Genomic DNA, 25267 nt, shown 5'->3' on the forward strand with positions numbered 1-25267 from the left:
TTTTTAATACTTACGACGCGTGATTTTCTACTTCGACACATCAAACTGTAAGTACACAGGAACTTGTCTGATGGAACTTGATATTACTTCTCTACAGCCTCAGTCGAAGTCTGTCAAACTTGACTTAAACATACTTAAAAGACAAAGAATATAAAGTCTCCCCGTACTTGGACACAGTGTTGCATTTTTTTCTGGTTCTTTGATGTCACGGAGAACATTCAGTTTTACTGAAATAAAATTTCACCTAAGCCGGTCGGTGCTAGAGGACGTGAGGCGTGTTGCACAATTTTACTACCTGTCATAAACAGACGCAATCAAACCGAGTCTGCTACTTTTTTCCTTGGTTGCGTTTTAAGTTTCCAAAAGGTCTTCTCGCACATTTTATCAACTATGACAAAATAAGTCTTTTAAGTGCCGTGAGGCGACTTTAAAATGTCTCCATGTATTTAGCCTCAGTGTTGTAATATTCTCTTGTTGTTTGGGATTATGGAGAACATTCACATTCAGTTTCGCTAAACACAATCCCGCTTAATCCAGTGCTAGAAGGCGTAAGGGGTGTAGTATAATTTCTTTCTGTTTTTTTTTATAAACATGGTAGTTTATAATGTTGCTTGGTTGCGTTCTATGCTTTCAAAGAATATTTTCACAGATTTTATTAAATTTGCGGTAATTCAATCATTTGCTTATAGTCTGAACAATATTATTCGCGTCCTAAACAAACTGGTAATGAATAGAATTCTAGTATTAAAAAGTTAAAGCTAATAGAACAGCTGAAAAACAGATAAAGTCAAACTATTGGTTATAGTACTTCCTTTCGTATTATTTTACAATTTATTTGTATACACGTATCTCTGTCATTTATTAAAATTATCGAAGTGAAATGGCAAAATTGGCAGTTTATACAAAAAAGTAGTATGTGCAGATTTTCGAATGAAAATGTCAAGTTATAAATGTGTAAGCCTTTGTCTCGGATCTTATTACGAAACATTTAGTAAAAGGGATGTAAATGTGAACCATTCCTACTCCGAAAAAAGAGAAAAAAATAAGGGGAAAATGAAATGGTGGGGAACATGTTGAGGTGCCTATACATTTTGACAAGGAACTTCACAGGTATTGGATAAACACGTACACGTATCAGTTATATCATAGCGAAGTGAGTGACTACTCTGAACATTATGCACTCACTCTAAGTCAATGAAGTTAAAAAAGAATAGTTTTCCTGGAATGTTTAGAACGTGTGCACACTGTTTTCGGTAAAACATGGTGAGGACAAAATAATGTGATAAATATTTACGACAATGGAAATCGGGTCTTCCTTCCTATCAACTCAAACACCAACACAGTGTTACTTACCCTTATCGGTACAGTAGATGATTATTAAACAATGGAGCTAGGTTGCTATCAACTACGGATAATCTCAATAGTGCTGGGCACCAGAGCAGTACACCTTTAACTGACATCAGTTAGAAGATTACTCTACAATTTTGTGAACACTGTTCTGGATAGTGAAACGAGCATGGCCTAGAGAAAAGGCCGGAAAGACAAATTAATGCAATTAAAACAGATATTTTTGTTTACAAGTTAGTTATTTACTCTGCGATATCAGTGGACGACTATGTGGCAAAAGCACAATTCATGTGAACAGTTTTTAAAAATGAAAAAGTTATCGCACGAAGCGAAAGGTTAAAAATTATAGTAATAGAAAAACGCATTGCTATGGTTAAAAAACAAAAGAAACGCCTTGAATAAAGGGCACAGTAGCCAGCTGCTCAGCCATTAGACTAAGGCTTGGGCTTGGACTTGACTGTTCATTGCCTACGGGTGTGTTGTACAGAAAAATTGTTTTTGAAAAGAAAGAATTTGAGTAGGTATACGAAATCAAACTCAACAATATAGGCTGTCAGAGATAAGCAAAAAAAAATATTTGTTAAAATGTTTGTTCTAGAAATGAGATTTAATGCGCCTAAATTCGAGTAATTAATCTAAATATCTCGGAAAAACATAGATACCTATAAAGGCTATATTCTTATCGTTTCTTTATGTACTGAAGCTAACAAGTTGAGTCCTTATCACATCACTCAAGTTTCTAATCTTAAAGTTCGTATAGATGATTAGCAAGATAAAACTTCCCATCATCTACTGGATTTCTTTACTAATAATATATTTTAAAGCTCGGTTCATCGTTTATTCAAGCTCTAGTACCAATAAAAATGTGTGCATATATCTAACCTCATATTCTCTTACTGCTATAAAAACCCGCTTGAAAGATATTTAGCTAAAGTATCAGAAAACACCGGAAACACATATTTAGATAAAAACAAGACTGCCAAACTGTCACAAAATACGATATTTACAGCAGACTACTTTTAACTTAAAGTTCTGTACTCACTGAGCAAAATAGTTGTCAGTTTTCTGAATTTCTATTAATCAAAGGGCCATAACTCCAGAGCGACTAAGACTATCCTGCCGCTTATAAAACTTAGCCAAGATAATATGCCAATAAACATTCTAAGTTTGTGGAACGTTGGATAAGAAGTGTTTATGTTATTTATCGGACACAGTCAATTTTCGCATTGCTTTTGTAATTCAGGGGTCATAACGCAAATTTAACTTGGGCCAGTTAGTTATTTAGCTTGTCTGAGATATTATGCCCAGTAAAATTGTTACTAAGTTTAGTGAACACTGGTATTTAACTACTCAATTTAGGGAGCAGAAACTGTCTTCTTTTTTCAATTTATAGGGATTCAATGGCCATAACTCTGGAGATACTGGTCCGAACTAGCTGGTTATCAAATCTGCCCTGGGTGTTATAGAGATATACACTCTGTATAAGTTATATTCAGTTCTGAGAAGAATTACCCTAGTTATCGGGCGGACACTGTAAATTTTAGCAATTTTGACCAATTCAAGGGCTATAATTCTGGAGATACTGGTTCGAACTGGCTGGGTATTACACTTGGCCTGGATTTTATAATACGTCTACTTAATACATCTTCTGTATAAGTATGGTTGACATTGAAGAAGAATTACTCTAGTTATCGAGCGGACACTTTAGAATTTCCAATTTTGACCAATATACAAGAGCCGTAACTCTAAAGATATTGACTTTCATGACTCCAGGTGAAATATTTTTAACATATATGCAATGCAAACTTAAAAAAATGTTTATTTTTAACTAAGTCAAGGATCATAACTCCAGTCTGGTTGAGAGAAATCTCAAACAGAACACCAGGTGCGCAACTTCAATGAGCAGCCAATTGGTGAACTAATGAGGGGGGTGAGTGAGTTGGGTTTTACGGCGAATCGACACAAAATGGTCATATGTTTTATTGGAAACGCCAATTGAAAGCATACCTTAAAACATTTATGTAAAAATGTAAAGCATATCTAAAATCATTTATGTAAAGATGTATATACGTATATGTTAAAATATCAGCTACAAACATAATAATATTGCAAAAGATGTGAGTAAAAATATGAAATGTTCAGATTTTTTGATAAATTCCTATCTGCTTTAAAAACGATAAAATATTTCCGACTGAAACTTTTTCAAATAACTCTTTCAAAGATTGAACGTCATAGTATGTACTGCGTTGTGGAGCAAAGTCCACACAGTCGATTAAAACATGTTTAATAGTTAGCGGTGTTTGACATGGTACACATTCGGGTTGATCTTCTTTATTCAAACGATAAGAATGAATCAAACGGGTACTAGTATGACCTATTCGACAACGAGAAAGAACAACTTCGTCCCTGCGAACAGATCTGTTCCCTTCGTGCCATTCCCCTAGAGTAGGTTTAATATCATGAAGTTTATTAAATGAAGCATTGTTCCATGACGATTAACTAATGGTTACTAAATGCCTTCCTGTCTGCTGTTAAAGAATATATTCTAGGCAAATGCGTTCATAAATTCAAATGAATGAGATTAAAATTAAACATAGACTACATTCAAACGAACACTACAAATACACTGAATATAGAATTCTTGCACACCGGACTGGCGTTTCCGTAGAATTTACCCATGCTGACAAGGCTCATTTGGTACCGCCTATGTCAGATGACTCTCGTGCTGTTAATAACAACTAACGATTCATGCACTGATTGCACATTATATATGTAAAATGCAATCAAAATCAAATGCCTTGATAGTTTCTCTCCATTCCTTATAGTATATTTTCTCAATTCAAAATAAGTTGTTTTTACGGGAAAAAACAACAACATAATGTTACGCTACAAGCATTCGTTTCGTATTGTTTATTCTATAATTTATAAAATACAGTATGCAAGAAAAATAATCGACCACTGTTTGTCGATGGGAATTTCTTGCACGACGGACTGGCATTTCCGGTGATTTTACCCATGCCGGCAAAACCCATGTCTGATGACTCTCGTGCTGTTAAGGATTCATTAACTAATTATATATTTTATGTAAAATGCGACAGAAAAATCATATACCTTGATAGTTGTCCTTTATTCCCGATAGAATATTTTTTGTCTCTAGGGTAACTGAAAAATAAAACAGTTACCCTCAAATCGGATATTCCAAACTTAAATCGACAACCGATGACAGATTATTATATTTTTATATAATGTACGCACTGCATATTAAAAATTTTCTGCAGCTTTCTTTGTTTCTGAATGTTTCAGATAGTTCTTGAATTCTATAAAAGCAGGGGACTCAGTGGCCTGGTTGGTTATGGTCGTTGTCTTCAAATCACTTGCCCTTCCGAGCATCATGTGAGGAAGCCATCCAGCTTGAGGAAGGTCGTTTTTGTTTGTTCTCCGTGCATTATTTCATCACGAGCGGGCACTTGGGTAGAACCACCGACCTTCTGTAAGCCAGCTGGATGGCTTCCTCATATGAAGAATTCTTCAACGCCCCGAGTGTGGCTCGAACCCACATCGAAGGTCGGTGGTTCTACCCAAGTACCCGCCCGTGATGAAATAATGTGAGGAGGGCACCTGGGGTCCTCCTCCACCATCAAAGCTGGAAGGTCGCCATATGACCTGTCATTGTTTCTGTGCGACGTTAAACCCAACAAAACAAAAGTAAATCTATCTAAGTAAATAGAAAAGTGGAAAACTACAGGAAACCTACACGACAGAAACGGAAATATTGCAGGCTCGGCTTGAATGAACCTGTTCATGGACGGTAATGGAAATGCAAGCTACCATCTATGTCCTTTATCCCGGGTTGAGCAGAACTCAATATTTTAACATGTTATAAGTACATTTGTACCATGTTTAAATAAATCCGCTTATGTATTCATACGATGGTGCACATGGAACTTTCAATGATGCACAAAGTGCATTCCATGAAAAGCGGTGTATGGTCCACAGTTAAGATAATGGCTTTGCCCTGAACGAGAAAACAATGAGCAGAGCTAAACAAACTTGAATTTAGAGAGGGGATCTGGGGTAATGTAACACCCATTTCGGATCGCAAGCGCAATAACTCCTCATCTATAAGTTTCATTTCGAAATTGACAACAATACCGATAATTAGACTTTTACGGTAAAGGTAGATTTCATTTACCGTCGCTTTGTGAAACAATGAACATAAGCTCTGTAAATGTACAGCTTTTGAGCGAACCTATTTTAAGAATAGTTTAAACCAATTATAACTTACCCCCAGCAATTTGTTGGTACCCATTTACAGCTGGGTCAGCTGAGACAATCGTGATAAAGTGTATTGCCCAAGGACACATCACATTGGGAGTAGCCACGTATCGAACCCGCGGGGCCTTCATCTCCTTAGGAAAGTGTTGTTACAGTACATACTTATTAGGAGGCATATATACATCTATACATATTACTGCTAAGCAATCTTATTAGAAATCTACTAGTTTTTAAAAATTTTGCAATACATCGTATGTTAGAAACCCATACCAGTATTATTAACTTCGTAGATGCTACCTCAGTAAACACCAGTTATAAAGTATGCTTAAATTTATATATATATTACTGCTTTAAAGCAATCTTATAACCAGCAGACGACAAATAGATCTACTTCAAAAATAATCGGTGAGACATTCGCTCAATCCGTTCATTTCTACCCAGTTCGCGTGATACTGGGAAAGGCAGCAAATTTTGTCTAAAAATTAAATGGAAGAAAAACATGACATTATTTAAAAAAAATGCTTAAACATTTTACAATACTCCGAATTGAAATTGAATAAATATAATAATACGTCAGTGTTGCACTTTTATTTTTAACTTACTTCTTTATAATCAATTTGATTTGCACCGAGCTTGCAATATGGCCGACTAACATGATGCGGGCTGGGAAATTGAAAAAAATGTCAAATTCTCTCTATTTTTTCCCTTTATGTCACCCTTAACAGATTGTTCTATATGCATAACACTTACTCTATGTTTGTATACTAAGACATTGCTAAGATATTTTTGCATTTTGATGCAAAATAGTGTTCTTTCATCTTTCCAACTTTAGCTTCACAAGTTTCTGCAGCAAAATGGCGGATAGAAAAGGGAAAGGGAAGATGAGTTCAGAATTAATCGAACAGAAACTGATCTTGTTCAATAGCAGTCAGGAAAGTGTACAAGCAATGTCTCTGTGGATTATGCACAATAAAGCACACCATCAGAAAATTGTTGATTCCTGGATCAAAGTTTTGAGGAAAAGTAAGTTGGAAAAGTAGACAGCCACAGTGTGTAATATGAAAAAGGCAAAGCTTCTGAGCGAGCGTAGCTTAAACGACAAAGAAATTATTCACTGCTTAAAATAATTTGTGAGAACCTATTCACTTGAAAAGAAACAAAAATTTAGTGTTATACCTGTAACAGCGAATATCATACATTGCAAAATTTATGGAAGTGTCGCGGTGTTACCTGTTTGCAGCGTTCTTGTGGCTTTATGCTTATTAATGACATTTTATCCCATTTCTGGCCATTGCTTGATCTTAATATGAAAAAGGCAAAGCCTCTGAGCGAGCGTAGCTTAAACGGCAAAGAAACTATTCACTGCTTAGAACAATTCCGAGAACCTATTCACTTGAAATGAAACAAAAATTTAGTGTCATTATACCTGTAACAGCGAATATCATACGTTGCAAAATTTATGGAAAGCCGGTGTCATGGTGACGTCATTACCAGTTTGTGGCGTTCTTATGGCTTTATGCTTATTTATGACATTTTATCCCATTTTCTGGCCAATGCTTGATCTTTTAAAAGAAAATCATATTTTTTTCTACCAACTGGAAATCTTTCTTGCATTATTTTTGAGTGATGGATAATATTCAGCAATCAAATGAAGTTCTGTATTCACTGCCAACAAAGCATTTCCTGTGAGCACCTGTCCTCTAGGGACACGCACTTTGTAAATAAAAGCAAAATTGAAATTATTTCCATAACATAACTTTTTTAAAAATAAAGACACCTAATGAACATAGAGATTGTAACTCAAATATAAAATTAAAAGAAACAAAAACAATTTTCCCGACTTTGACGGAAGTAGAACAAAATGGCGGCGCCCAGACGAGAGGAAAATTTTTCAGCAACATCACTTTGCCCCATTCGGCACACCTTTGTTATATTCGCCTACACATTGCCGTAAGGCGAGCTATGCGCTCGCAATTACGCTTTGCGCAATTGCTCACGAGCTATGCTCGCTATAAAAGAAAAGAATATTTTTTTTCTAATTGGAAATCTTTCCTGCATTATTTTTAAGTGATTGATAATATTCGGCAATCAAATGAAGTTCTGTATTCATTGCCAACAAAGCATTTCCTGTGAGCACCTGTCCACTAGGGACGCGCTTAAAATAAAAATTTGGTGGCATGGCTGTAAACAATATCCGGGAAACTGAATTATAGTAAAACCTGACTGAAATAATCAGGGCTCAGCACTAACACTGGTCCGAGACCAGTGCTTTTCAGGGAGGACCACTAACTACTCGAATCTGTGTGGTCCGATGGACCACCGAAAATTACAAGCAAGTCATTTTTAAAATAAATTAATAAACATTGAATTGTTCATGGTACTGCAGTTTAAAAATAGAATTTGGTTTTCCCGGTGTATTTTTTCTTGAAATTTGGAATGCCCGGATGTAACGCTGGTACTAAAACCCGGGAACGGAACACGGTAATTTATCTATCTGCTTGAAGTATTCATTTACGAACTATTGAGGTATCAGTACAGTATCCAGCATTTGGTAGATCTGAGGTTCCGGATTTTGACCCGCGAAAATCGAGAAAAACAAGTATCTGACTCGCACAGAAAATGCCCCATGTGTTGGCGTGACCGGCGGAAATTTTCTTTGATGCATCTCGAGTTCGAATGTTCTGCCCCTGTGCCAATCAAAATCCCAGTAAATTTAAATATTGTTTGCCGCCATAAGCGGAAGTATGGCAGTAGGCGGAGCTACTGACATATGTCAATTATGCCATGCGCCGACTGACACGTTGTCATCTCGTGGTTTGTATTTAGTACAATTATAATGCCCGTCATTATCAAAAGTGTTTATTGATCAAAAAGTTAAAAGTTAATTGATAACAAAGCAGCCTATTATCGTGTTTGTACAACTTGTTAATTAGCGGTATACAGCTTATGCTGTATTGTTATGTCTTCAGGGTTCTCACTAGCAATTTCAAGTTGCAGTCCTGGGACTCACAAAGCTGAAAAAGTTGCAGTCCCAACTACTGACTAGACTGATGGACAGACTTAAACGTTTCGTCAAAACACAGGCCTCTGTGTTGTACTGTCAAATTAAGTGTAGACCGACAGACATTTTGTAATCACAATTCTTCACCCAAATATTGTTATGTTAAGGTGAGAGAGAAAGGTAAAGGTAAAACGTAGTCAAAAATTAATGTAGGACAAAATCACCCCTGGACACCCCCCACCCCTCCCCCTGCTGTTTCTGATCTTCCTGGACGAAATCCTGTGAAATTATCAAGGTGGACAAAATCCCCTTTGTGACAATGTTGGGCGGTTAAAACCGCCCCCCGGTTTTAACCGGTTATAACCGCCCCGGTCAATACTCCCTGAAGTGGTCAATACCGGTCAATAGTGGTCGATTGGTCAATTAGTCAATACTGACTGTTAAGATATTTTGCAGAGTTTATGAACAATTTAAATAATGACTGTTAAGAGCATTTGGGGCTTGATGAAGATGGTTGCATGCATTATATTTAGTTAAAACAACCAAATCAATGCCTCCAGATTAGTCAAAGTGGTTGATTTGTCAGTACTGGTTGATACTGGTCATTAAACTGCTAATTTAACTGAACTTCATCTTTAGAAAGTATTTCATAAACTGTAGCAGTTAAGTGTTTGATTCACAAGTGTTAAATCTAATTATTTTTACTTGAATATAATTCAATGAAAATTGCTGTGAATAACTGGACCCTTTCATGGAAGTGGTTTAATTGTGTTTTGATAGATACTGTCACATTGCCTAATTGACACCCTGTCTTACAATATACAAAAGATTATATATTGCAGACCTGTCTATCTAGTCACTAATTAGCAGTCGTGATCAATAATCCCGCTGTATTAATGAGGTGCTTGAACATACTTTAGACCACGATAATCCGTAAATAGCCAATCGCAAAGCAGACTTGTACCCGTCTATATTTCATATACAACAGTAGCGTTGTATATATATCGGGGGAAACTTGGGCAAAAAACGCGTGAATTTCGTGCCAATTTACCATCTAACAATACAGGCTAACGCCGGAGTTAAATGACCTTGCAATATTCTCACCAGTTATCAATGGGATAAAAAATAAGACTGACTTGGAGGTAAATTCAGCTGACAACGTCTAAATATTAATATTGTAAAAATGACCCCATGTTATTAGATATCAATAAAAATGAATTACAATAAACTACATATTTGTAGTGTAGAACCAACTGGGTAAAAACGTAATTTACACATTCACTGAAACGTTTCCAACAGTTGTAACTTTTTATGTTCACTTGTTATAAAAAAGACATGTCAGCACGATCCTTACATTTGCAATCAACTGGATCCAGTTGTTCGAAACTTTAACAGGCGATTGAGTTAACGGTCGATTGACTTTATCAGTAGATTTCGACAGTTTAGAAAACTTAGAAAATCAAATGCATTTGTTAAGGATTATAAACACTAAACCATCTTTTCAGTAAAATTAAAACATCATACTAGTGTTTCCCACCCACCAAGACTAGTATCATAAATAGAAATTTAACAGGCGGTTAGTTTAACAGCTTAATGCAGTGGTCGTGGGTTCGAGCATCATTGGGGTCACGACCATGACTTTTCATATGACCCCAGTACTAGTTTTCATAGGAAACGGACTCGAGAGTGGTTACAATAAGCTTAAACAGTTAAAGCTTTCATCAAAATCGAGCTAAAACAAATTAGTATAAACTAAACTAAACTAAATTACAGTCCATTAAAGTTTCAAACAACTTGGCCCAGTTAGAAAGTAAAACAACTACATCATTCTTACAAGAAGGACACGGTATAGTAAAAGGTATTCGTAGTCCTACGAGCATCTACGCACTAACTATATCCTGATAAACAAAGTAAACAAATAAAAAAAGAACTAACTAACTAAATAAATATATAACCTGGCTATCTTCTTGAATCAACGAATCAACGTATCTGTCATCGTGTTTCGCCAACATGCAAACTCCTCACAAAAACTAATTGTTCAGCATGCAGTCCAGTTTTGAGTATTTTTGAGAAATCCATATTTAATTGTTTAGCATTAATTTTGTGATTGCAAATGACTCAAAGTGTTAATGAACGTTAAATCTTAGTAAATCTAGTATTTGAGTAAAGCTGAATTTATACAAATAACCTGCATTCTTTCATATGCCCTACTGACAATTAAGCGCTAACGGTACAAAGATGGTATTACTCTTATAAAAACACGTTAATCCTAATTTCTATAGAACGCGTGGGAGAGTTTTCAATAATTGCAGTTTTTATGTCACGTGGTCTAAGTCGGATAGACAACTCGTGCCGTTGTCTACGGGATATATACAACTCGCTTTGCTCGTTGTATATATCCCGTAGACAACGGCACTCGTTGTCTATCCTATACTTATCTAAAAAAAAAAGTTATGCAAGTATTCAAATGACCGGTATTGACCACTATATTTGTTGATCAGGGATACTGTGTAGGACTAAAATTTGAATTGACCAGTACTGTCCATTTCAATTAGTGTATTTTATAGTAATATTTTTTTTTGATTAATTCAAAATAAAGGCTACTATAAGAAGATAAGTTGAATTAGATAATTGATAACTTGAAGACAGCATTGAATGAACTAGTATTGACCACTGACCAGTCTTAAGTATATTGTCCAGAACTGAGCCTGACCAGGACTCACTGCCAAGGACCAAAATTGAATCGACCAGCATTGACCACTATACTTTTAAATAAACAAAATTCTATATTATTCAAATTGCTTTATTATTTTTACATTAATCTTACAGCCTGTTCTAATCTGTTAATGTGCATTATGTAAAAATGTTGAATTAACCAGTATTGACCACCCAAGAATGACCAAAGTATTGAATCGACCAGTATTGACCGGTTTTAACCAGTATTGACCGCCGGCCCGGTCAATACTCATATTGACCGGCTTTTTGCCAACATTGCTTTGTGAAAATATCAAGTTGGACAAAATCCCTCGTGATAATTTTTCTTTACTTTTTTATTTCAGAATGGAAATGTATATAAACATACAGTGAAAAGAAATATATGAACTATTATACTTTTATTTTAATACTTATTAGGAGCATAACGTTAAAACATTCGGTCTAAAATACATTAAGAATGCACAGTATGTCTAAAATCAACATATTAATAAATGCTTCTTCAGTAACATCGGCGATTTTGCAGAAAAATAATCACGTTACTAAGACACATCGACAGCATCTTAGAATTACTCGGACATTCATAATTAAGCCTAATGATCACTTTTTCTAAAAAGTTCCTTAAAACTGCCTGGTAATTAGTACGTGAGAAAACAATCGAAGTTACTTCAAACACTACGTAATCCGCCGTTAACAATTAGAAATTGTCACCTATGCAATCATGTCGACAATCACATGCATTCAAGATGATCATACATATGCCGCCTGTCTCGCGGTGTAATGGAAACGGGCAACGCTGATTGGCTATACGCGGCTATCGGTGACAAGCGAGTAACTCCGCCCACATTTTTTGCTCTTGAGTAAAACCTTGTGTATTCGTAGGTTTACGTAATCAATTAATTTTCATTGCGTCTCACTGCAGAAACGTGCGTCCGGGGACTCCCAAGCTGCAATAAACACGCGTATACCGGGACCAATTATGCGTACAGGGACGCAGATTTAAGCATTTCCAAGAACCCTGGTCTTGCCAGTTATTACTGAACAACAGATTCATTAAAATCATTTATGTTATGTGCTTGACATGTTTATATAAGCCGATCGGCCGTTACGATCTATAGCATTTTATTTAATTTATTATCATTACCGAGGTTTTGTTTGGGCAAAAACAAATAAAAATGCTTTTAATAAGCAGAAATTATAAGTATTCAATAGGTATAATGAAAAAAAAAAGAAATATATAACACGTATTTTATCAAGAATTTAATGTACTTTCGTTTTCCATATTTGTCACCCGTTTTCACGGCCGTGATTTTGGACATTTTTAATGAGATTTTCTAGTGCAATCTTAATGAAAAGTCAATAAAAAGTCTGCATTTAAGAAAAAATGACAACTGTTGCAAAAAAAGCTCTTATTTTGAAGCATTTTTCGAGAAAAGGCACCAAACCCCACCCACTTAAAGTATGAATTGCTGAAAAAATCTTTATTGACATTTTTATTTTAAATTTGATTTTCAAAATTATTTTTAATAATTAAATGGCAGATGTTTATCAAAATAATAATATAAAAATCACGTTTTGCAGTGTTTGTAAAAAGTACTCCATGGAAGAAGAGGGGGTCTCATATGTTACTGGTTGCATTAACTTAAAAAAAAAAACATCCATCTAGGTAGGACCACCTGAAATTCTGTCCGACCATCAGTTTGCAAAAGCTGCTGGTCCTTCGGACCACCACTGTAAAAAAGTTAGAGTCTAGCCCTGATAGTATCAAAATTTCCATTGGCTGAATTATTAATTCTGAGGAATCAAATTCCTTGTTACGTAGCTCATACTGTGACCGGTGTACGTTCAAAATAATCCCTCAGTAATTTTCACATTTTGGTTCAACGATGTGTCCAGTAGGATACTCAAACTTAAAGATTTTGCATCCTTGGCAAATTTTATGCGTATCAGACCTTGACACTAACTTTTTCCAGTGGCCCCCTACCTGTAGAATTTGTTGTTCCTCACCAGTACAAGGGATCCCTCCAGTTTGAAAGGAAGAAAATGTACTTAACCAAAACTACTAAATCTTAAATCATATTCATTTCTTTTCTTGTTTGGAATCAAATTCTGCAACAGTTTATATTAGAGATAGTACCTAAGGCTACATATTAAACGACAACAACAACAAGTCAAGTGCAAAATTGAAGTGCATATTGCTTATCTCACGCTAGCAGTATTTTTACATAGCACCCTGCAGTAAATAGTGGAACTTTTGACAGCAACATAGGCGTCGTTGTTTTGGTGGATTAGCTAAACAAAGGTGTTTGTCATTTCTTTTTAACTAACACAACCATTTTATTTATACTAAAGAATGTCTGGATTATATTAACAGAAGTTTCTATAACGGTAGATTCCGCAAGGTAAATGTGATTCCACACGCCCCGGTCAATATGCAAATTAGGTACATTTGTAAACACAAGGTGCATGTCATAAAAAGTGAAATACACAAATGTAACTTCTTTCGGCACAGTTTTTGGTATGGTTTTGGTGTGACCATCAGAATGATAGAATATAATTTTAATATCGCTCTGTTTTTAGCTCATCTGATTTTTTGAAAAAAAATGATGAGTTATTGTCATCACTTGAGCGGTTGTCGGCGTCTGCGTCGGCGTTGCCTGGTTAAGTTTTATGTTTAGGTCAGCTTTTCTCCTAAACTATCAAAGCTATTGCTTTGAAACTTGGAATACTTGTTCACCATCATAAGCTGACCCTGTATAGCAAGACACATAACTCCATCTTGCTTTTTGCAAGATTTATGGCCCCTTTTGTACTTAGAAAATATCAGATTTCTTGGTTAAGTTTTATGTTTAGGTCAACTTTTCTCCTAAACTATCAAAGCTTTTGCTTTGAAACTTGGAATACTTGTTCACCATCATAAGCAGACCCTGTACATCAAGAAACATAACTCCATCTTGCTTTTTGCAAGATTTATTGCCCCTTTTGGACTTAGAAAATCAGTTTTCTTGGTTAAGTTTTATGTTTAGGTCAGCTTTTATCCTAAACTATCAAAGCTATTGCTTTAAAACTTGCAACACTTGTTCACCATCATAAGTTGACCCTGTATAGCAAGAAACATAACTCCGTCCTGCTTTTTGCAAGATTTATGGCCCCTTTTGGACTTAGAAAATGTCAGATTTCTTGGTTAAGTTTTATGTTTAGGTCAACTTTTTCTCTTAAACTATCAAAGCTATTGCTTTGAAACTTGCAACACTTGTTCACAATCATAAGCTGACCCTGTACAGCAAGCAACATAACTCCATCCTGCTTTTTGCAATAATTATTGCCCCTTTTGGACTTAGAAAATCATTTTCTTGGTTGAGTATTATGTTTAAGTCAACTTTTCTCATAAACTATCAAAGCTATTGCTTTAAAACTTGCAACAGTTTTTCACCATCATAAGTGGACACTGTACATCAAGAAACATAACTCTATCCTGCTTTTTGCAAGAATGATAGCCCTTTTTAGACTTAGAAAATCATGGGTAGGACAATATTTCTATTACACAAAAAAAATCAGATGAGCGTCAGCACCCGCAAGGCGGTGCTCTTGTTAACTCATACATTTTTAGGCCTTGATTATTCTTGGCAAACAAATTTTGTAAAATGTTGATGGATTTGATGTCGTAAATTTCATATAGTCTCAGGCTGTTTATATTTTTTTCTCATGAATAATGTTTTCTTTCCTACGATCATACCATACCTGTAAATTATTGGCAGTAATGAATAAAATAAATTGTCTTTGAATAAGTTCATTTGAAAATGAAAGATAATGCGCAAATTTTTTGTCTGAAAATTTATTCATAGATCTTGAAGAAAACTATACTTTTGGGAAACACATCCGAATCTATGCATACTTTGTTAAGATAACTTAATAGTCCTAGAAGAGTTCTCTGTCACTGGCCACTTTCCCAAGTAGGACCAAATTTTTTGGATTACCGGTAATTATTGCCTTTCAGCATGAAAAATTAAGTATGAAAGTTAAACCATTATATAACTGAGGCACTCCGGTATTAATTTTTCAACAGAAGGTAATATCTGATGCACTTTGAATTTTTAGGTACCATCTCTATTTATATGCTTTATTTTGTATCAACTGAAATATATAGGTTGTTACTGAATTTTAATTGAAGCAGGAAAAGAAATTACTACAATTTAACATTTAGCTGCTGAATATTCTGATAGAATTAAGAAATCTTTGAATGTAACTCGGTATTTAATGTGGCTGTTACATTTGAAAATAGTTAACCAGGAGGAACACCTAGCTTTGAATAATGGGTGTCCCTTGCGAGAATTTGGGATCCCGGGACACTGTTAGTGTCGAGACCTGCATATATGATGCAGGACGCAGACCTAATATTATCACTGTAAATCAATTTTCCTATTCATGCTAAAATCTGCTTAATTCATGCATATAAAATTATTTGCGAGCAAGTTCTAAAAACCTGCAAGTACATTGCAGGTATTAAAAATTTTGACAAAGTGTATATTGTTAGTCCATTATGCGTATGATGCGAAGTTCATCGCCCAATTTTTTATCCATACTCGCAAATTACTTCAATTCTGACAGTTGACAAATTGCACGGTGTCAAAATAAGTTGAATTTACACGCCGATGGCATAATTTATGCTCTGCCTTTTTCGGGTACTTGTGAGATTTCCATGAGAACTGTGAAAGCGAATCAAAATATCTGTAAAACTAGTCCCAATGCGTGACTGTAGTTACCTCCCATGATGGTCTGTCCAGAGTCACAAGCAACGACTATTTAAAATCGGGATAATCGTGGTACTTAACAGTCTTTCAAACATGATTGCAAGCATAATGATGATGTAATGACAAAAAGAAAACTAATTACTGAATAGCAAAGTTATTCTTGTGCTTCTTTTTGTGTAATACGTGATATGTCATGTCATGAGCACTTCGCAGTACCTGAGGAAAGTCACCCACTGACCTATATTATTGATTTGTTTTTTTTTTTTGCCATTTGCGACGTCACAGCTTTATTACGTCAATATTGGCACATTTCATTCACCATCATGTACTGGTATCAGATAGCAGATAATGGGGAGCACAAAGCCTCGGGCTAATTCAAAGTGTATTAGTGCAATATTTGTATATTTACAATAATTTGAAATTGAATTACAACATTTAAAAACAAAACAGATCTTGGGAGAGATCTTCTCGTATCTATTCTCATGTGCTTGTTCCTTCATGAACACCCAGACTAAAGTTTTGTGAACAAATAAAGCACAACATCACCAGTGCTTTTTCTAGGGTTTTTGGGAAAAAGGCCCCTGGCCAGATTGGGATTTTTTTACGCAAATTCATATCAGAAACTACACAGTATTTCGGACAAACATGAACTTGGATAAGTGAATACACATTGCCAAGAAAGTGAGAGACGTTATTTACTAGGTTTTAGTGCCTGTATGTACCTACTATTTTAAAAATGTTAGAATCAGACAGAATTATTCAACACTTCAAATGTTCTTGTAAGGTAATTTGCAATTGAAACTGTAAGGGATTTGCAGTTTATAATATTGACTGACAAATCATTTTATGGTATTCAGTGTGCCCAATCACGTGATAGGGCTATGTCATTTTGTTCCCGCAACAAACTCAAAAGTGGAAAGGTAAACAAAAGTTATGAATCAGGGCGTAAGTTTTTTATTCAATATATTGTGTTAATATCATGCACATTATTCGAAACCTATTTGAAAGTGCTACCCCCGGTACTACGATTTCCCCACCATAACCTTCTCCTTTTTACGCTATTCCTGTTCAACCACTTTCGAGGTGTTCTCACTGCAAGTCAATTGAACAGGAATAGGGTTAAAACAAGAAGGTTTTGGTGGGGAAATCATTGTACTGGGGGATAGCACTTTCAATCATTTTACCTTTCCACTTTCACTTTTGAGCTCAAAATGACGTAGCGTGATAACGTGATTGGGCACACTAATATTGTCATTTTGCAAGAATTAAAGAGGGCAAAATTCCCAGTTTAATTAACTAGTTTTATCATCTTACTGTAGCTCAGATGAAAAATATCATGAGAAAAAATGAGTAATAATCATTGCTATTTTACATAACAAAATCTATAAAAAAAAATGTGTATGGCTAAATATTATGAAATCATATATTGATTTACACATTCAATCCATCTGGAGTAGATAAGCACTAAGCAAATACTGCCCAATAAGCCAAAATGTTCGGGCTCCCAGACAAAAATATTGGTAGCCCAATGGGCTACCAATAAATTTGCAGATTTCTGAAACCCTGTGAATACATGATTTTGTGGCAGATATATATGATTTATTTATTGCAAAAGACCACTGAACTAGAAATTTGTACTTTGGTCCAACAAGAACCACTAGTTACTTAAATATTTATCTGTTAGTTTTCTCATTCTGTATTAAGTAGGGGCTAAAAAGCCACCAGGATTAACAGTGTTGAGTAATTGGGTTATATAATAAATTGCAATGGTTGACCCTGTTTAACCATTAGGCGGTATGATTAATTGTCAGGGTTGACCCTTTTGAGCCATTAGAAATTATGTTAAATCACCAGAGTTGATCCTTCTGTCTTTTGAGCCATTAGGTGATATGATTGTATGATTATATATATACCAATAAGTAATAATGATACTCAGTTGAATACTCTTTGATTAACATTGTGTTATTCAATTTCAGGTGACTCAAAACACAAATTGACATTGTTTTATCTTTGCAATGATGTTGTTCAACATGCAAAGAAGAAGAAGGCTCTGTATTATTTGGAAAATTTCAAAGACAACTTGCGAGAAGCTGTACAGATTGTTAGGTATATTTTCTTTTTTCCTGTTTTGTTCTTGAACTAAAGTAAAACTCTTGACTGTCATCTGTGTATTTCTTAAAGAATCATGTGTGTCTAAAACATTGACTGGTTATATTTTGAATGTAAATTTCTGATATGCTTTCAGCACTACACAGTCAACTCACATTGATTTTTAAAAAAAAAGTTAATGGAATATTGACAAAATGTTTATTGAAATATTGACCAATTGTGAATCAGTTTTTATGCCCCCGAAGGGAGGCATATAGTTTTTGAACCGTCTGTCGGTCTGTCAGTCTGTCCGCAATTTTCGTGTCCGGTCCATATCTTTGTCATCGATAGATGGATTTTCAAATAACTTGGCATGAATGTGTACCACAGTAAGACGACGTGTCGCGCGTAAGACCCAGGTCCGTAGCTCAAAGGTCAAGGTCACACTTAGACATTAAAGGATAGTGCATTGATGGGCGTGTCCGGTCCATATCTTTGTCATCGATGGATGGATTTTCAAATAACTTGGCATGAATGTGTACCACAGTAAGACGACGTGTCGCGCGCAAGACCCAGGTCTGTAGCTGAAAGGTAAAGGTCACACTTAGACTTTAAAGGATAGTGCATTGATGGACGTGTCCGGTCCATATCTTTGTCATCCATGGATGGATTTTCAAATAACTTGGCATGAATGTGTACCACAGTAAGACGACGTGTCGCGCGCAAGACCCAGGTCCGTAGCTCAAAGGTCAAGGTCACACTTAGACATTAAAGGATAGTGCATTGATGGGCGTGTCCGGTCCATATCTTTGTCATCAATTGATGGATTTTCAAATAACTTGGCATGAATGTGTACCACAGTAAGACGACGTGTCGTGTGCAAGACCCAGGTCCGCAGCTCAAAGGTCAAGGTCACACTTATACGTTAAAGGTCATTTTTCATGATAGTGCATTGATGGGCGTGTCAGGTCCATATCTTTGTCATTCATGCATGGATTTTAAAATAACTACGCATGAATGTGTGACACAGTAAGACGATGTGTCGCGCGCAAGACCCAGCTCCGTAGGTCAAAGGTCCTAAACTCTAACATCGGCCATAACTATTCATTCAAAGTGCCATCAGGGGCATGTGTCATCCTATGGAGACAGCTCTTGTTTGATCATGGCTCCTTATGTAAGCACCGCCTCGGTAACCTAGTGGTAGAGCGTCCTCTTCGAGTGAGGGAGGTCATTGGTTCGATCCTTGGCTGTGTCATACCAAAGACGTAAAAATGGTACTAGTAGCTTCCTCGCTTGGCGCTCAGCATTAAGAGGATAGTACTAGGACTGGTCAGCCCGGTGTCCGTATAATGGGACTGGAAGGGGTATCATGTCGCGTGTCTGCGGCGTGATATTCCATTGAGGCAGCAGTATAAAGTTGGGCATTGTGCTCACTGCTACAAGTAGACACCGTCATTTATATGACTGAAAAATTGTTGAAAAAGATGTTAAACCCTTTCACACACACACCTTATGTAACTTGTAAGCAAGACTGAACAAATATCTGAAACAAGATTGCATCAGTATGTAATTATATTTAATATACTAATACAACTTTTCACAACTGTAGTGATATTTTGTTTTCTCAGGGAGTTTGAATCCATCAAGCCAAATATAGAACGCATCTTCAAGATATGGGAGGAAAGGAGGACGTATGATGCAAAGTTTATCAAAGAGCTTCGCTCTATAATGGAAGGTTAGTTTTAATGCATAACTGGACATTTGTGTTTGCACTTGTTTGAGATTTAACTTAAAGGTGGCTGTTGGTAAGATCGGGGTAACATTTTACAGGTGTCTGTTGAAAATGGTTGTTTTTAGCTCACCAGAGCACAAAGTGCTCAGGGTGAGCTATTGTGATCACTAACCGTCCGGCGTCTGTCCGTCTGTCCACACTTTCCTTTAAACAACATCTCCTCCTAAACCAACAGGCCAATTTTGATGAAACTTCACAGGGATGTTCCTTGGATGGTCTTCTCTAAAAATTGTTCAAAGAATTGAATTCCATGCAGAACTCTGGTTGCCATGGCAACCGAAAGGAAAAACTTTAAAAATCTTCTTCTAAAAAACCAGAAGCCCTAGAGCTTAGATATTTGGTGTGAAGCATTGCCTAGTGGACCTCTACCAAATTTGTTCAAATCATGACCCCGGGGTCAAAATTGACCCCGCCCCAGGGGTCACTTGATTTTACATACAAAAATCTTAAAAAATCTTCTTCTCGAAAACCAGAAGCCCTAGACCTTAGATATTTGACATGTAGCATTGCCTAGTGGACCTCTACTAAAGTTGTTCAAATCATGACCCCGGGGTCAAAATTGACCCCGCCCCAGGGGTCACTTGATTTTACATAGGAAAATCTTCAAAAAATTTCTAAAAATAAAGCAGAAGGCCTAGGTCTTAGATATTTCACATGTAGCATTGCCTAGTGGACCTCTACAAAATTTATTCAAATCAGACCCCCGGGCTCCAAATTGACCCCGCCCCAGGGGTCACTTGATTTTACATAGGAAAACCTTAAAAAATCTTCTTCTCAAAAAGCAGAAGCCCTAGAGCTTAGATGTTTGACATGTAGCATTGCCTAGTGGACCTCGACTAAAGTTGTTCAAATCATGACCCCCGGGGTCAAAATTGACCCAGCCCTAGGGGTCGCTTGATTTTACATATGAAAATCTTCAAAAATTTTCTTAAAATAAACCAGAAGGCCTAGAGCTTAGATATTTCACATGTAGCATTGCCTAGTGGACCTCTACAACATTTATTCAAATCATGACCCCAGAGTCAAAATTGACCCCGCCCCAGGGGTCGCTTGATTTTACATAGGAAAATCTTCAAAAAATTTCTAAAAATAAACCAGAAGGCCTAGATCTTAGATATTTGACATGTAGCATTGCCTAGTAGACCTCTACAAAATTTCTTCAAATCATGACCCCCGGGGTCAAATTGGCCCCGCCCCATGGGGTTACTTGATTGTACATAGAAAAATCTTCAATATTTTCTAAAAATAAACCAGAAGGCCTAGAGCTTAGATATTCGACATGTAGCATTGCGTAGTGGACCTCTACAAAATTTGTTCAAATCTTGACCCCCCAGGGTCAAATTGACCCAGCCCCAGGGGTTACTTTATTGTACATAGGGAAATCTTCATAAATTTGCTTAAAAATAAACCAGAAGGCCTAGATCTTAGATATTCGATATGTAACATTGCCTAGTCGACTTTTACAAATTTGTTCAAATCATGACCCCCGGGGTAAAATTGGCCCCGCCCCAGGGGTTACTTGATTGTACATCGGAAAATTTTCCAAAACATTTCTAAAAATCATCAGTTTGACATTTGAAACATATTACTCTGGTGAGCGATCCAGGGTCATCATGACCCTCTTGTTTTAGTTTATGTGCTAAAGAGATGGGAAACTCTCCTAATTAAAATAAAATTATCACAAATGGTGGAATGAGCCAGATTTTGTGACGATTTTGAACTTGATGGGACAGGCAAAATTAGTTTGAGTTGTCTGTAAAAAGTGTAATTCAAGCGTTGCAATTATAGACATTCTACAGAAATTTTGCTGGGATCTTTTGATGAGTTCAAGCGAATGATGGTCTTCTAATTATCCAAGTTCGAGCAAGTTTGACCATATACCATTTTGAAAACTGAAGCTAAAGAGTTGAAACATCAAATTCTTCAGGATGTTAAAGCAAGCTTCTTATTTTCACTTTACACATTTTGTAGGCGGATCTTCCAGTAAGAGCTCGAGTGCCAGTGGTACACCTGCCCAAGTCTCTCCTGTTGTGTACAAGCCAAGTAGCAAGGAACTGAGGGAGAAACATAAGAAGGAAAAGGCGAACAAAGACAGTGATAAAATAATTGCTAAACCAGTTGAAGAAACCCCAGATATTTCTGGTGAATTTAAGGTAAGTCTTACACACTTCAGATGTAATATGATGTCATGATTTTGTTTGTATGAAAGTTCAGGGCCCTCAATCGACTGTTTTTACCGCTCAATTTCGGCTGCTTCCCCCACTAAAATAGTATTATTTTTCCCCCCTTACAGGGTTAAAAATTCCCCCCTGAATGTCCTGGCCATGCTGAAAAAAATTTGATCAAAATCGGACAAGAAATAGCCAATTTATAGATAATTATCTGTATGTATATCACCAAATATTGCTTTAAAATTGTTTTTACCATAAGCTTAATATAAATATTAATGAAAATTTCTTAAGATATAGGTTGTCTGATAATTCCCCCGTTTGGCAAAATCAAAGCGAAATTCCCCCGCCTGAGGGCTGTGGACCCCTTCCCCCAAAGTTGAGTGAGGGCCCTGGAAAGTGTTTTAAGTGGTTGCTGTGAACTTCTGAAGCGGAAATGAATGGACATTCTATTAGTCCATTGGAGTTTAATTTTTAGCATGTCTGATTTTTGAAAACAAATCCACAAGGTATTGTCATCACTTGATCGTCAGCATCAGCATTGGTTAAAATTTTTGTTTAGGTCCACCTTTTCTTACACACTGTAAGAGCTGCAGCTTTGAAACTTTGCACACTTAAAGGGACTATGTAGGCCAAGAACCATAACACTAACATTTTGTCAGAATTATGGCCATTTTTGTACTTAGAAAATTTCAGTTTCTTGGTTAAAATTTTTGTTTAGGTCCACCTTTTCTCAAACACTGTAAGAGCTATAGCTTTGAAACTTAGCACACTTATTTATCATCATTAGGGGACTATGTAGGCAAAGAACCATAACTCTAAACTGCATTTTAGCCCGCCCGCTTAGCTCAGTAGGTAAGAGCGTTGGTCTATGAATCGTGGGGTCGCGAGTTCGATCCTCAGGCGAGGCGTATGTTCTCCGTGACTATTTGATAAACGACATTATGTCTGAAATCATTAGTCCTCCACCTCTGATAATTCATGTGGGGAAGTTGGCAGTTACTTGCGGAGAACAGGTTTGTACTGGTACAGAATCCAGGAACACTGATTAGGTTAACTGCCCGCCGTTACATGACTGAAATACTGTTGAAAAACGGCGTTAAACTCAAAACAAACAAACAAACTAACCTGCATTTTGTCAGAATTTTGGCCCTTTTTGAGTTTCTTGGTTAAAAGTTTTTCTTTAGATGTGCCTTTTCTCAAAAACTGTAAGTCCTATAGCTTTGAAACTTTGCACACTTGTTTATCATTAATAGGGGGCTATGTAGGCAAAGAACCATAACTCTAACCTGCATTTTGTCAGAATTTTGGCCCTTTTTGTACTTAGAAAATCTGAACTATAACACTTTTCTTACATAATTGTCCAGCACTTGCAGACGATCGATGGCACCTGTAGGCTTTGCTCTTGTATGTATTGCTGCAACTATGAAGTTCGCAATAATTTGTCCCCCTAGAAAATTGTATCACACTACATTGCTTAGATCCTTAGCGAACGCTTACAGTTTTTAGCTCGACTATTCAAAAAATAGGGGAGCTATCCTACTCGCCCCGGCGTCGGCCCAAATATTTTCAAAGTCCATTGAGATATTGCTTTCATATTTTGCATACTTGTTCACCATCATTACCCCAGTCTGTAAAAAGGAGGAGGCAACTCTGTCAAGCATTTTGACTGAATTATGGCCCCTTTTCAACTTAGAATATGCTTATTGTAATGTTAAAGTTTGCATACCACCCCAAATATTTTCAAATTCCATTGAGATATTGCTTTGATATTTTGCATACTTGTTAACCATCATGACCCCAGTCTGTTAAAAGGAGGAGGCGACTCTGTCAAGCAGGCGACTCTGTCAAGCATTTTGACTGAATTATGGCCCCTTTTCGACTAAGAACATGCTTATTGTAATGTTAAAGTTTTACTCATAGCTTATATTATACTATCAAGCAGCTCTTGTTTTTAATACTTCTTGTTAGTCTTTGTGCAGAACTTTCCACAAAGTAATTGACACTAACATATTGATAAGCTGTTGTGATCACTCGCTGTCTGTCATTTGTCCGTTACAAAATTGAATTCACTCTTAACTTTGAACCCTTTTGAATGGTTTTCAAATAACTTGACCATGATAAGACAGTTAAGTCATAGACAATATTTCTTGCAGGCTCTTTTATCTCCTAACCCTTTTGAAGGATTTTCAATGAAATTGTTGTAAATATTAGCCATAATGACTGATGAGACAACATATAGAACATACTTCCAGTCATATCCATTCCATTCCATACATTTTTATTGTTTCGATTTATTCTATAGAGTTTAAGAACTAGAACACAGAAAAAATATCTCTTCATTTGGCTTCTTTGTCTACTGTAAAAATTCTGTTTCTACAACATCAGATGAAGTTTTACTAGACTTCCCATTTGGTGAGACACATTTTAGGGACTTTTGTGTATTTTTCAGCCACCTACATTCCTTGATCAAATGACATCACTAAAGAAGTTGGAAGGGGAGGTAACTTTAAAAGCTAAACAGTTGGCTGCCCTCAGAATTGATGCTACAAATATAGAAGCTGTGAAACAACTGAAAGGTTTGTTCTTTCATTTAGATGTGGAATGGAGTTTGCTAGTCGGAAACTTCACATTGGCTCTGTACACCCAGACACTCAGTAAATTTTCAATGAACACCCCTTTGAATCATAAATGGTACTGAACAAACTGAATGATGGACCAGTCCATTTTAGAAAATTTGGCAGGGTAAAGGTTGAGGTTGTATCTACTTACAATATTACATGTACTATGGGATTTGATAAAACTTAATGCTGAACGTTGTGTCTAATGTTGTTTGTCTTCAGAAGTTCCTTTTGAGTTTCATGTAAAGAAATTGTAAGCTCACATATAAAGTTTACTGCAGTTCAGTATGTGTTCATAAAAACAAAATGTTATTTGTGTCATTAGACTTTTGTATATAATAACTGATTGATCATTTGGAGAAATGAAAAAGAATTCTTTAGGTTTTTGGAAAAAAATCGAAGGTTTCGCATTGGTACTAGAATTATGTCTATTGAAAACAGATTGAATGTGGAATATTTTTATGTAGGGTATGCAGATAGAATGTGGAATATTTTTATGTAGGGTATGCAGA

At 36.2% G+C, this 25267-nt stretch overlaps 1 protein-coding gene across 2 annotated transcripts in view; it reads left to right on the forward strand.

Annotated features, from left to right (window-relative positions):
• Window positions 1-6240: 6240 nt before the first annotated feature.
• The window catches only part of LOC123566344 (regulation of nuclear pre-mRNA domain-containing protein 2-like), a 42878-nt gene continuing 23851 nt past the window's right edge, over window positions 6241-25267 (forward strand). For both annotated transcript variants that reach the window (XM_045360331.2, XM_045360332.2), the window contains exons 1-5: window positions 6241-6645; window positions 18063-18192; window positions 19803-19909; window positions 21938-22119; window positions 24587-24713. In XM_045360331.2, coding sequence (XP_045216266.2) covers window positions 6477-6645; window positions 18063-18192; window positions 19803-19909; window positions 21938-22119; window positions 24587-24713 — 715 coding nt within the window. In that variant the 5' untranslated portion in view covers window positions 6241-6476. The remainder of the gene's footprint in view (window positions 6646-18062; window positions 18193-19802; window positions 19910-21937; window positions 22120-24586; window positions 24714-25267) is intronic.

This window comes from Mercenaria mercenaria, chromosome 8 (genome assembly GCF_021730395.1).
Source record: "Mercenaria mercenaria strain notata chromosome 8, MADL_Memer_1, whole genome shotgun sequence".
NCBI classification, from domain to species: Eukaryota; Metazoa; Mollusca; class Bivalvia; order Venerida; family Veneridae; genus Mercenaria; species Mercenaria mercenaria.